The sequence below is a fragment of the Dendropsophus ebraccatus genome, chromosome 11 (assembly GCF_027789765.1).
Source record: "Dendropsophus ebraccatus isolate aDenEbr1 chromosome 11, aDenEbr1.pat, whole genome shotgun sequence".
NCBI classification, from domain to species: domain Eukaryota; kingdom Metazoa; phylum Chordata; class Amphibia; order Anura; family Hylidae; genus Dendropsophus; species Dendropsophus ebraccatus.
In genome coordinates this window covers 61,228,855-61,242,959 of record NC_091464.1, presented here as the reverse complement: position 1 = coordinate 61,242,959, position 14,105 = coordinate 61,228,855, and the positions used below count along the sequence as shown (strand labels likewise).

The 14,105-nt window shown below is 47.1% G+C and overlaps 1 protein-coding gene across 2 annotated transcripts in view; it reads left to right on the top strand.

Annotated features, from left to right (window-relative positions):
- The window catches only part of TTC3 (tetratricopeptide repeat domain 3), an 89,724-nt gene that overhangs the window by 48,844 nt on the left and 26,775 nt on the right, over positions 1-14,105 (top strand). For both annotated transcript variants that reach the window (XM_069946206.1, XM_069946207.1), the window contains 8 exons: positions 1,731-1,788; positions 1,871-1,928; positions 2,176-2,230; positions 7,384-7,521; positions 7,738-7,818; positions 13,273-13,385; positions 13,528-13,654; positions 13,875-13,997. In XM_069946206.1, coding sequence (XP_069802307.1) covers positions 1,731-1,788; positions 1,871-1,928; positions 2,176-2,230; positions 7,384-7,521; positions 7,738-7,818; positions 13,273-13,385; positions 13,528-13,654; positions 13,875-13,997 — 753 coding nt within the window. The remainder of the gene's footprint in view (positions 1-1,730; positions 1,789-1,870; positions 1,929-2,175; positions 2,231-7,383; positions 7,522-7,737; positions 7,819-13,272; positions 13,386-13,527; positions 13,655-13,874; positions 13,998-14,105) is intronic.

Here is a 14,105-nt window from a genome sequence, read left to right as displayed (position 1 = left end):
GGTGACAGGCTCCCAACCCTCCGTTAGAACCCCCTATACTCACCTCATCGCGCCGGGTCCCACTTCTGAAGATGGTCAGGTCACGGAGATCTCAGCCGCTGCAGCCCGACGCACACACTGAGAGATGAGTCCAACGCTCATAGAGAATGACGGAGCGTTGGACTCTCCCGTCATTCTCGATGAGCGTTGGACTCATCTCTCAGCGCACGCCGGGCTGCAGCGGCTGAGATCTCCGTGACCCCGCGATCTTCAGAAGCGGGACCCGGCGCGATGAGGTGAGTATAGGGGGCTCTGACGGGGGGTTGGGAGCCTGTCACCCCGGCACGGGGGTCGACAGGTTCCCTTTAAGTTCAAGTTCAGAAGAGTAAGCCTCATTAAAAGGCTAGCCAAGTGAAGCTGAAGTACTGAGTCAGACTGTATATGGTTGTCAAGTTGCAAGTTTCCATGTTGAACGTTTTCAAACTAAGAAAAGAAAGGATCTAAAGGAGGAGGATGCTGCCGTGGCCTCTGCACACAGTAAGTCCCATTTAACATAACATTAATTTTACATGGTTTAAAATGTTGGCGACCAAATATTCTATTTGGCGCCTAAATTTTTCAGGTTAGGAGCCAATGGCTCCCAGGTAAATTTTTTAGTCTGGAGCCCTGATTGATGAGTGTAATCTGCGATCAATGCATAGAGCCTGCCTGAGACCTCCAGCAGTCAGAACGATCGGAACCCCCACAGTGACATTGCGGGGGTCCTGATCAGTCAGTGACAGGAGTGCAGCGATTGCGGCATTGCAGGGGTTAATGGCAGGCCACAACGCAACCTTGACGGCCTGTCATTAACAGTGAGGACCTGGCTGCATATAACAGCCGTTCCCCATGTGCTTTGAAGTGAGCTCAGCTCCTGAGCTCACTTCAAAGCGCCACCAGACTCCATGATGTACAGGTACGACATGGGTCCTTAAAGTGACACTGTCACCCCCCTTTGTGCATTCTGACATCTCTACACAGGTGTAAAGGGTACATTTAGCGGTTTTCATACCTTATTTTATATCATACGTCATGGTGCTTGTTCAAGTAAAAAGTCATCTTTTATCAACTGCAGATTGTGTTAAGTGGACGGTGGCCTCAAATCCCAGGCAATTATGAAATGGCCAAGCCCTTCCATCATTTCCCTGAAGAAAGTCAGTGATTTGATCAAATCCCTAACCCCTTTCAGGGAAATGATAAAATGGTATTCTATCATGCAACATACCTCCTGCTCCCCGCTTGCTGTATTATGATGCCTTCTGCTCCCCTGTCTGCCTCCGGTCCTGTGTGCTGTGTGATGATGCCTTCTGCTCCCCTGTCCGCCTGCGGTCCTGTGTGCTGTGTGGTGCCTCCTGCTCCGGGCACTGCTCCCCTGTCCGCCTCCTGTCCCATGTGCTGTGTAATGATGACTTTTGCTCCCTAAAAATTATCAGCTTAGCTACCTGTTTCCTTTGTTTATTAGTTTTTAAAAAAAAAATTCTGTTTCAATGACTATTGTCGTCTTACTGACTCGATCATTCACTGACTTTTTTTTTTTTTTAAGAGAAATGATGGAAGGGCTCTGCCATTTCATCATCTCCCGGGATTTGATCAAATCCCTAAATTCTATCATTTCGCTGCAACATAAAGATTTTTCAGATGCAATATTTTTCTGTTGGTTCCATAGCATTTTTATTACTAGACGGTAACAATGTTTATTTTCCTTCATCTAGGAATCTGCCACTGAATGTAACACAGAAAATAAAGAACATTCAGCTGAAAACCTGACTGGTAAGAACCATATCTCTGTGCGTCCTGCTCACAAGGGTCTCTAGGAAGCCCCTCGGAATTGACTTATTTGTATTAATTGCAGCTCCACAACCCAAGAAAGAAAAATCCAAAGGAAAGGGCAGCGAATGGGAGAAATTAAAGTGAGTAAATTGATCCATTGTTCATTGAGGAAATCAAATGAAATGTGAAATAAAAACACTTGTTCAGATGCTGTATAAACATCGGCCATTTTTTGACACGTCAAACAACGGACTATTTCTCAGTTATTCACGTGGCAGTTTTAGTTTTTTTTTTGTCTAGTTTTTTACCCAGTCGTTTACGATTACTTGCATATTAATGTTTTGTACTAATACTTTTATTTAACCTTTTTAATTTGATGTTTTTTAGGCTTTTAAATCCAATTCCAGAGACCCAAAAGATGCCATCTCCTCCCCCTTCACAGGTAAGGGATTAATAGATTGATCGGAAAACAGTGTACTAAAAAGCCAAAGGGAATCCTGCTGATTTACTGACTAGGTAATTAATAACAACTTTTTGACTGCCTCAAGTTGTGGTTTCTGGGCTTCTTAGGGGCTTGCTGCAATCAACATCTACATTAACCCCTAGACGACCCTGGACGTAGGGTTACGTCATGGAAGTCTGTCCCCAGACGACCCATGACGTAACCTTACGTCCTGGGTGTTTCTCCCGCTATGAAGCGTGCTCCGGAGCGGAGCGTGCTTCATAGCAGGTGGGGGCCGGCTGCAAACAGCAGCCGGGACCTCACCGGTAATGACACGCTGCAGCGATCGCGCTGCCGCGTGTCATTAGCCCCTTAAACGCCGCGATCGCGTTTAAGTGTAAGGGGCATGGAGTGCATGGAGGCAGGTGAGAGACCTCCGGCGGTCCGTTTCAACGATCGGGACCCCCGCAGTCACACTGCGGGGGTCCCGATCGGTAAGTGACAGGGGACTCCCCCCGTCACTTACCGATCGGGACCCCCGCAGTGTGACTGCGGGGGTCCCGATCGTTGAAACGGACCGCCGGAGGTCTCTCACCTGCCTCCATGCGGTCCGATCGGCGATCTGCATGCTATGCCTATGGCATAGCAATGATCAGTGTAAAAATCAAAGTACTGTATGTAGGGCTGGGCGGTATACCGTGAAAATACCGATACCGTCTCTGGCGTCGGTTAACCGACCTCAACTTTGCCAGGACGGTATCTGCGGTATTTCACATGTTTGTGTGCTGAGCAGCGACGCAGGGATGCCGGCAGCCAGGCAGGATGTGGCTGCAGCAGATCGAATGAGGGATCATTGGCCAAGTGCAGCCTCTAAGTGTCCTGCGCTCCCCGCCTGGGCCTCTCTCCCCGGTCAGCGCATGCAGCACAGAGCCGAGGACCGGATGACCGCTCTGCCCCCTCCCCCTCCTGTCACTGCCGGGACCCGTCTTTTCAAACAGGGCAATTGCCGCGCAGAGCAGTGACCTGGAGCCAGAGCGGTTCCAGAGGCTCCAGTCACTGTGCTCAGCCACAACTCTCCCCCTCTGTGTAACTAACAGCAGCAGCTCTCATGAGGTAACCTCTTCCTACTATGTGCCGCTGCCGTCCACACAGCCCTCCCCCGTCACCAGTCTCCGGGAGGTACACTGTCCAGCCGCAGGGTTGTAGATCATCTCCCCCAGGTCAGATAAGGATTGATGGGACAGTGTCTGTGTAGCAGCAGGTTACTGCACGGAGGAGCCGCTGTCTTGTTTAGCTGCCGTGCTCGTCTCTTATCACTGACACCCGAGGCAGAGGCTAAAGGAGGCAGCGGTTTCTCAGTTCTCTATGTACACAGAGCATAGCAGAGCTGTCTCAGTTGTCTCCTGTGTGTATACAGACCTGTCCCCCCTCCTGTGTGTGTATACAGACCTGTCCCCACCTCCTGTGTGTGTATACAGACCTGTCCTCCCTCCTGTGTGTATACAGATCTGTCCCCCCTCCTGTGTGTATACAGACCTGTCCCCCCTCCTGTGTGTATACAGACCTGTCCCCCCTCCTGTGTGTATACAGACCTGTCCCCCCTCCTGTGTGTATACAGACCTGTCCCCCCTCCTGTGTGTATACAGACCTGTCCCCCCTCCTGTGTGTGTATACAGACCTGTCCCCACCTCCTGTGTGTGTACACAGACCTGCCCCCCCTCCTGTGTGTGTATACAGACCTGTCCCCCCTCCTGTGTGTGTATACAGACCTGTCCCCCCTCCTGTGTGTGTATACAGACCTGTCCCCCCTCCTGTGTGTGTGTGTATACAGACCTGTCCCCCCTCCTGTGTGTGTGTGTATACAGACCTGTCCCCCCTCCTGTGTGTTTATACAGACCTGTCCCCCCTCCTGTGTGTGTATACAGACCTGTCCCCCCTCCTGTGTGTGTATACAGACCTGTCCCCCCTCCTGTGTGTGTATAGAGACCTGTCCCCCCTCCTGTGTGTGTATAGAGACCTGTCCCCCCTCCTGTGTGTGTATAGAGACCTGTCCCCCCTCCTGTGTGTGTATAGAGACCTGTCCCCCCTCCTGTGTGTGTATAGAGACCTGTCCCCCCTCCTGTGTGTGTATACAGACCTGTCCCCCCTCCTGTGTGTGTATAGAGACCTGTCCCCCCTCCTGTGTGTGTATAGAGACCTGTCCCCCCTCCTGTGTGTGTATAGAGACCTGTCCCCCCTCCTGTGTGTGTATAGAGACCTGTCCCCCCTCCTGTGTGTGTATAGAGACCTGTCCCCCCTCCTGTGTGTGTATGCAGACCTGTCCCCCCTCCTGTGTGTGTGTATACAGACCTGTCCCCCCTCCTGTGTGTGTGTGTATACAGACCTGTCCCCCCTCCTGTGTGTGTGTGTATACAGACCTGTCCCCCCTCCTGTGTGTGTGTGTATACAGACCTGTCCCCCCTCCTGTGTGTGTGTGTATACAGACCTGTCCCCCCTCCTGTGTGTGTGTGTATACAGACCTGTCCCCCCTCCTGTGTGTGTGTGTATACAGACCTGTCCCCCCTCCTGTGTGTGTGTGTATACAGACCTGTCCCCCCTCCTGTGTGTGTGTGTATACAGACCTGTCCCCCCTCCTGTGTGTGTGTGTATACAGACCTGTCCCCCCTCCTGTGTGTGTGTGTATACAGACCTGTCCCCCCTCCTGTGTGTGTGTGTATACAGACCTGTCCCCCCTCCTGTGTGTGTGTGTATACAGACCTGTCCCCCCTCCTGTGTGTGTGTGTATACAGACCTGTCCCCCCTCCTGTGTGTGTGTGTATACAGACCTGTCCCCCCTCCTGTGTGTGTGTGTATACAGACCTGTCCCCCCTCCTGTGTGTGTGTGTATACAGACCTGTCCCCCCTCCTGTGTGTGTGTGTATACAGACCTGTCCCCCCTCCTGTGTGTGTGTGTATACAGACCTGTCCCCCCTCCTGTGTGTGTGTGTATACAGACCTGTCCCCCCTCCTGTGTGTGTGTGTATACAGACCTGTCCCCCCTCCTGTGTGTGTGTGTATACAGACCTGTCCCCCCTCCTGTGTGTGTGTGTATACAGACCTGTCCCCCCTCCTGTGTGTGTGTGTATACAGACCTGTCCCCCCTCCTGTGTGTGTGTGTATACAGACCTGTCCCCCCTCCTGTGTGTGTGTGTATACAGACCTGTCCCCCCTCCTGTGTGTGTGTGTATACAGACCTGTCCCCCCTCCTGTGTGTGTGTGTATACAGACCTGTCCCCCCTCCTGTGTGTGTGTGTATACAGACCTGTCCCCCCTCCTGTGTGTGTGTGTATACAGACCTGTCCCCCCTCCTGTGTGTGTGTGTATACAGACCTGTCCCCCCTCCTGTGTGTGTGTGTATACAGACCTGTCCCCCCTCCTGTGTGTGTGTGTATACAGACCTGTCCCCCCTCCTGTGTGTGTGTGTATACAGACCTGTCCCCCCTCCTGTGTGTGTGTGTATACAGACCTGTCCCCCCTCCTGTGTGTGTGTGTATACAGACCTGTCCCCCCTCCTGTGTGTGTGTGTATACAGACCTGTCCCCCCTCCTGTGTGTGTGTGTATACAGACCTGTCCCCCCTCCTGTGTGTATAGAGCTGTATAAGGGTATGTTCACATCTCATTTTTCTCCACACGTCGGGCTACACGTCAGGAATCAGTGAAAAAAGGATGCGGACGACAGCCACATGACGACCACATTGACTTCAATGAGCAGGACGGAGTCATTACGTGTCTGTGTTCTGCTCATTTGCTGGACGTACACGGCTGTTGTGCAGGATCTGGTTGACCACTCTTTTGAGTCTTGCACAAAAGCCGTGTACGTCCAGCAAATGAGTAGAACACAGTCACATAATGACTCCGTCCTGCTCATTAAAGTCAATGTGGCCATCGCCCGCACGTCGGGCTGTGCGTCCACATCCTTTTTTCACTGATTCCTGACGTGTAGCCCGATGTGTGGAGAAAAACAAGATGTGAACATACCCTAACTCTGCTGAGACCCCTAATAATGACAAATAGACTAATTTCACAGCCTTGTGTTGCTGCTCAGAAAGTTAAATTTTTTTTTAAACAAAATATCCTGAGTTTGGCACAGACAAGTGGGTGGGGCTTACAAAGGGGCGTGTCATAATTATTGTTCAATTATCGTTACCGCAGCTACATGTGCGATAAACCGCGATATTGATTTGGGCCATTATCGCCCAGCCCTAACTGTATGTAGAAGTCCCCCAAAGGGACTTCAAAAGTGTAAAAAAAAAAAAAGTTCAAAACACTATTACACTACCCCAAAGCCCCTCCCCCAATAAAAGTCTAAATCACCCCCCTTTCCCATTATATAAATAAAACATATAAAAATAAATAAATAGATAAACATATAATATACCGTAGCGTGCGTAATTGTCCGATCTATTAAAATATAACAAGCGTCATTGTGATCGATATGCGGCGTACACGAAGAGGGGAAAAAGTGCGCAGATTACCGATTTTATGTTACATTATATATTTTAAAAAAATCAATAAAAAGTGATCAAAATGTCCGATCTTCACAAATATGGTATTAATAAAAACTAGAGGTCATGGTGGAAAAAATGACACCCCATACAGCCCCGTAGGTGAAAAAATAAAACCGTTATAAGCGTCACAATAGGCCCATTTTATTAATATTTAATTGCCAAAAAAAAGGATTTCATAAAAAAATACATATATAACATTAGAGAATCTGTGTAACCTGCATATGGTTGTGTTCGGACTGACCTATAGAATAATAGTGTCATGTCGCTGTTACCATATAGTGCATTACGTAAACACAGGAACCCCCCAAACATTACCATATTGCATTCTTATTTACGATTTCACCTATTTATATCTTCATAAATAATATATTTGGGATTCCATCATACATGTTATGGTAAAATGAATGACGCCATTACACAGTACAACTATTTCTGTAAAAAACAAGCACTTACATGGCTTGTAGATAGAAAACTGAGAGTGCTGGAGCTCTTAAAAGGGGAGGAGGTAAAAACGAAAACACTAAGATCAAAATTTGCGCGGTCCACTGGGTCATTTTGGGCCTGGTCCTCAAAGGGTTAAAATAATTTTGGAGTCTTACTTGCAGGTTGATTTAGCTACAGTCCAAGACTCGGTCAAGTCCCTTGTACGGGAAGCCTATGAAGCACTGAATGACCAGCGATGTCGCAATGCAGAAGGAATATTTTCTAAACTCCTGGGCATTCTGGAACAATCTGACCTCAAGGTAAATTATCTTGTGTGTATGAGATCAGATTCTGGCAGATAAACCTTCAGCACTCCCATCATGCTTGGACAGCCAAAGCTTGATGATGGTAATTGTAATTTTGCACCAGCTGGAGTTCAGAAGGTTTCTCATCCCTGTCCTAGATTTTAATTATCTATCTGAATCATTGTTACATTGACATCACATAGGAATAATAGTTTCCCTTCTCTACTACAGAGTTTGCATCTGACAAAGCTGGACTATGTAGTACTTCAGTATGGCCATGCGATTGCATTGCTTGGTATTGGACAATGTGTGGTAAGTATCTAACACAGATTTGATGATCATAGTGATGGCACTTATTGTTTTTTTGCTGACAGTCAAAGTTTATGTGTAACAATGTGTAAAGTTTAATAAAAAGAAAAGTAAACTGATGTATCTGCTCCATGTCAGTAATAAAAGGTATTAAGAGTACAAACCCACTTGCCGGATCCGCAGCGAGTCCTCTTGCTGCGTATTTGCAGCGAGACTCGTTGCAGATCCCGGCCCTATTCTTTCAATGGCAGACAAAATCCCCAGCCCGCCCCGTTAACCCCCCCCCCCGGCCGCCAGAGCATAAACTTTACCTGATCCCAGCTCCGGCTTGTTTCGGCAGTTCCCGGTGTCTTTAGCAAGCCGGAGCCGGGATCAGGTAAAGTATATGCACGGCCTGTGTGGCGATGATGTCACGGATGGGGCGGGGCTAAGTGGCGCTAGGGGCGGAGCGATGTGGCACATATGCCCTGAGGCCCCGCCCACACATACCAATCCACAGGTGATTAACCCCTTAACGACATCGGGCGTACCTATACGCCCCCGCAGGGTGGGCTTTAACGCAAACGGGCGTATAGGTACGCCCAATGTTTCCCCGATCGCTGTGTGTTCACACACAGCGGTCGGGGAAGATGGCCTGCTATAAATCATAGCAGGCCATCTTAGCTTCACGGCACGGGGGGTGGTTAACGCCCCCCGTGCTTACGATCGCAGCTATAGGCTGATCAATTCAGATGGCGGTCCAAGGACGGCACCGACCTCCATTACTGTTAAAAGTAATGGTGGTCACCGTGCCACCGGCCCGATCGCCGTGAACGGACGGCCGGCCGTTCACGGCGATCGGGCCGGTGGCACGGCGATCAGAGTCCCACAAAATAGTAAATACCTGCCCTGGACCCCTCAGCTAGGTAGCCGAGGGGTCCAGAGCAGGTATTTGTACATTACTCACCTGTCCCGGGCTCCTGATCGGCGTCTTCCGGGTTCGCGGCGTCCTCGTCTTCGTTCGGGTCTTTGGCTTCCTCCGTGACGTCACGTTCGGCTTCTCTCGGCTATTTTCGGCTCCAGCGTCGGCTTTTTCCGTATTTTGCGTTCTGCTGCCCTCTAGCGGCTGATATGTGTAATACACTTATCAGCAGCTACAGGGATGTTCAGAATGTAGAAAAAGTTTTTAGTTTTTTTTTCTATTTTCCGCACCCGCCGCTGAGTGTTGATCAGCATCACACGAAAGTGCGCTGCTAATCAGCAACTCCTCCTTTTTGGCGTAGGGTGTTTTTTTTTCTATATTCTACTGCCACGGTCTGCTTATAAGTGCCGCACATAAGTGCGGCATTTATCAGCAACTCCTTTGTTGGCGTAGTTTTTTTTTTTATACTTATTGTAAAAAAACACGTAAAAAACACTACATTACACCACACTACATTGAATAAAGTTTGACACTACACCACTACATACCCCATATACCAATCCCCGTATAAAGATGGCCCCTAGGGTGTTTTCGGCGTCGGACGCATACGTTATTGCCTCCGACACCGAAACAGCCAGTGAGGATGAATGCGGGGATCCTTCTTTCCTCCATTCATCCTCATCATCCTCATCATCCAGTGACGTGTCTGGGGGTAGCGTAGCGTACGCTGCCCCCCAGACACGTCTTTTCCGCCAGTACCGTCCCAATAAGAGATGACGGTATGGCGTGAAATTCTACAAACTCTGTGAGAGTACCTCAGGGTACACTTACAGATTTAGGGTACGTGCACACTGCGGAATGGCGAAGGATAACCCTTTGTGCATTCCGCAGCTGGCACCCGCCGGCGGACTGATGCAGGCGCGCGTCTCCACCCGTGTCATAGACTCCATGTTATGCATGGGCGGATTCCATCGTCCGTCCAAAGAATGAACACGTTGGACGGAGAGCGGAATCCGTCCGTGCATAGAATGGAGTCTATGACACGGACGGAGACGTGTGCCTGCATCAGTCCGCCGGCGGGTGCCAACTGCGGAATGCACAAAGGGTTATCTGTTGCGATTCCGCAGTGTGCACGTACCCTTAGAGTGTATGTAGGAAGGGACACCCGAATCCAGCCCCCAGATGCCCCCTCCCCCCCCCCATCCTCGGAACAAGTGGGAAGATCGTCCGGGAACTGATCTTCCCACTGCTGGATAAAGGTTACCACCTGTACGGGGATAACTTTTATACCAGCGCCCCCTCTTCTGGTCCCTCGCTGCCCGAGCTACTGTAGCTTGCGGCACGATCCGAACATATCAGAAGTAGTAATAGAGCCCTAATATTTAGCAGCCATGGAGCGGACCCAGCGCTTCTGGATATGTGGGACCCCGTATCGCACCAGGACAACATTTTCCAGGTGACGTCCCCCACACTGGAGAACGGGAGACCCCAGAAGAAGTGCAGAGTGTGGTGTAACAGGGGGATCAGGAAGGACACCATTTTCCAGTGTGACACCTGTCCTGATCCCCCCGGCCTCTGCATACTGGATCGCTTCAAGGCGTACCACACGTCATTGGGGTTCTACATTATCTAAATTCTGTCCCTTATTCCTATTTCAGGGGTCACGTTGATCCAGGGATTATTCTGATCGCCATTATGGAGTCGGGAAGGAATTTTTCCCCTGTGATGAGGCTACTGTCGTCTGCCTCACGAGGGGTTTTTGCCTTCCTCTGGATCAACACAGGTTGAGTTTGATGGACACCTGTCATTTTCAACCTTATAAACTAATAATTGGCCCAATACCACCAAATAAATTAGAATGGTCGCTTTTCCCCAGCTAAGTAGGTATGGCCACCATTCCCATTAGAGGATGCCATGATGTAATTACAAAGCCTCTGTGCGGCCAGGACAGTAGAAACCCCCCACAAGTGACCCCATTCTGTAAACTACACCCGATAAGGAATCTAACAAGGGGGGCAGCGGGGATATGGCCCCCTGGTGACGGCCACATTTGGGACGTGAAAATGAAAAAAATTGTATTTTTATTTTCTCGGCATATGTTCTACGTAAGTGCCCGTCACCAGTGGGGTCCATATCCTCACTGCACCCCTTGTTAGATTCCTTATGGGGTGTAGTTTCCAGAATGGGGTCACTTGTGGGGGGTTTCTACTGTCCTGGCAGCACAGGAGCTTTGTAATTGCGACATGGCCTCTATCCTCCATTCCAGCCTCTAAATGGCGCTCTGTCCCTTTGGTGACTTGCCCTGTGCCCATATGGCACATTATGCCCACATGTGGGGTATTTTCGTACTCAGGGGAAACTACCCTACTCGTTTTGTGTTCATTTTCTTTTTTAACCCCTTGTGGAAATGGAAAAAAATCAAGGCTAGACCAACATTTAGTGTAATTTTTGTAAAATTTTTACTCTAAATCATTAATCTTGTCATGATTTTTTCATTTTCACAAGGGGTTAAAAGATAAAAAAAATTACATTTTTTACACTATAATGTTGGTTTAGCCTTGAATTTATCATTTTCACAAGGGGTTAAAAGAGGAAAAAAAAACAAAATGTGTAGATCAATTTCCCCCGAGTCCGTAAATACCCCACATGTGGACATAAAGCGCCATGTGGGCGCAGGGCAAGCCTCCGAAGGGAAGGAGCGCCATTTGGATTTTGGAGGTTGGATTTGGCTAGAATGGATGATGAACGCCATGTCGCATTTACAGAGCCCTTGTGCTGCCAAAACACTGGAAACCCCCCACAAGTGACCCCATTCTGGAAACTGCACCCCTCAGGGAATCTAACAAGGGGTGCAGTGAGGATATGGACCCCTTGATGACGGGCACATTTGTGCCATGAAAGTGAAAAAATGAAATTTTTTACTTTTACGTCACATTGTTCCACATTTGTGCCCGTCACCAGTGGGGTCCATATGCTCACTGCCCCCCTTGTTAGATTCCTTGAGGGGTGTAGTTTCCAGAATGGGGTCACTTGTGGGGGGTTTCCAGTGTCTTGGCAGCACGAAGGCTCTGTAAATGCGACATGACCCTTGAAATCCTTTTCAGTGAAATTCAGCTTCCAAAAGCCAATTGGCGCTCCTTCCCTTTGGAGGCTCGTCCTGCGCCCCCTTGGCACTTTATCGCCACATGTGGGGTATTTCCGTACTCGGGAGAAACTGCGCTACATGTTTTGTGTGTTTTTTTTCTTCCTTTTATCCCTTTAAGAAAATGAAAAATTGAAGGCTAGAACAACGTTTTAGTGTAAAAAATAAATTTTTCTTTTTTCACGCCATATTGTTCGGAAAATCTGTGAAGCACCTATGGGGTCCAGATGCTCACCGCACCCCTTGTTACATTCCTTGAGGGGTGTAGTTTTCTAAATGGTGTCCCTTTAGGGGTGTTTTTTAGGTTTTGGCACCCCAGAGCCTCTGCCAACCTGAAGTGGTACAGTCAAAAATGACCAAATATAACGGAGGCGTTGAAATTCACTAGGCGCTCCCTTATATCTGAGGCTTGTGGTTGCGTCAAATAGCGCAATAGGGTCACATATGGGGTATTTCTATAAACTGCAGAAACGGGACAATAATTATTGGGGTGCATTTCTCTGGTAATAGGTTTATAATTATGAAAAATATTGGATTACAATAAAATCTCTGCACAGAAAATTAATATTTTCAAATTCCTTACACACTTAGCTTTTATTTCTGTGACTCCCCTAAAGGGTTAAAACACTTTCTGGATATGCTTTTGCAGAGTTTGGGGGTGCAGTTTCTGAAATGGGGTGCTTTGTGGGGCTTTCTAACATACAGGCCCCTCAAATACACTTTAAACCTGAACAGGTCCCTAAAAATATCTGATTTTGAAATTTTACTGAAAATTCTGAAATTTGCTGCTAATGTTTTAAGCTCCCTATTGTCTGAAAAAAATGAAAGATAGTTTAATAAATGCCGCCAACATAAAGTAGACATGTTGCTAATGCTATTTAATATATAATTTATGTGGTATAACCATTTTCTGTATACGCAAAAAAGTTTCAAAGTTGGAAAAATGCATTTTTTCACATTTTTTCACATTATTTGGGTTTTTTTCATAAAGATTTGTTATGAGTATCGACTCCAATTTACCAGAAATGTAAAGTACAATAAGTCACGTGAAAACAATCTCAGAATCAGCCGGATAGGTAAAAGCATCCCGAAGTTATTAATGACTAAAGTGACACAGGTCATATTCATAAAATTTGTCTCTGTCATTAAGGCCATTTCAGGCTCTGTCCTTAAGGGGTTAAAAACAACTTTTTACCACAACAAGGACCGTGGTGTGTAATATAAAATAAGTAATGAAAGCTGTAACATTTACCCCTTACACCTGTTGAGAGCAGTCAAAATGCAAATAGGGGGTGACAGTGTCACTTTATGTAAATCTAATTTTATTTTCCATGAAAAAATCTTTTCTGCCTTTTACTGTATTATTTTTGCTATTGTCTTCAACATGTTTTTTTCACTCTTTATCTGTTTGTAGGAGTTGGGGAAAGCAGAAAACCAACTTAAGGGGATTATACAGAATCACTCCAAGGAGAGGTTTAACTGCCTGGCTTTCTATGGAATTGGCAATGTGTACTTAAGGCAAAATCGGTACTTATTTATTTTTATTTTTTTTACATTTTGTTACCATTTTATGTTCTTAGTTGAACAAAGATTAGTAGATTTAAGATATAAGTTTGGTTTCTAATTAAGTCTCTCTTTTCCTCCCCAATACCCCCCCCCCCCCCCCCAGCTTTTCTGATGCGTTAAATCAGTATATTAAGTCAAAGACCATGGTGAATCATAAGATGGTTCCTGGGGTTTTAACTTGGCCAACTTCATCTGTTGTCATTGAAGAATCTAGGCCTGAAAAATTACAGGTGAGTGTCTGGTTTAGATTGAGTTTACCGTGCCATTCTAGGAAGCTTCGTAGGAGTGGAAAACACAAAAAAGGGAATTTATCATTGCATTTTGTGTGTCTTATTGTAGTTTTTTAATTTAAAAAAAAATAAAATATTTTTGAACATGTAATGTTTTCGTCAACTTTTTCTGAAAATAACAGCATTGACCTGTAATTGCCTTTTCTATTTATTTCTTCAGGTTCTCCTTGATAACTGCATTGAAGAGTGCAAGTTTCCACCTAAACCGGATGCTATATGTCGCTATGAGCAGTGCTTAAGCTTGCCTAAAGCTCAAATATATTTTTCAGACCCTGATTTTAAGGTAAGATAGGATAATATTGTATGTAGGAATTTTTTATCGTTGTAACCTAATGTAAAGTGGCTTTGCTCTTTATTTCAGAGGTATTAGAACAATTTAAAATATATTTGT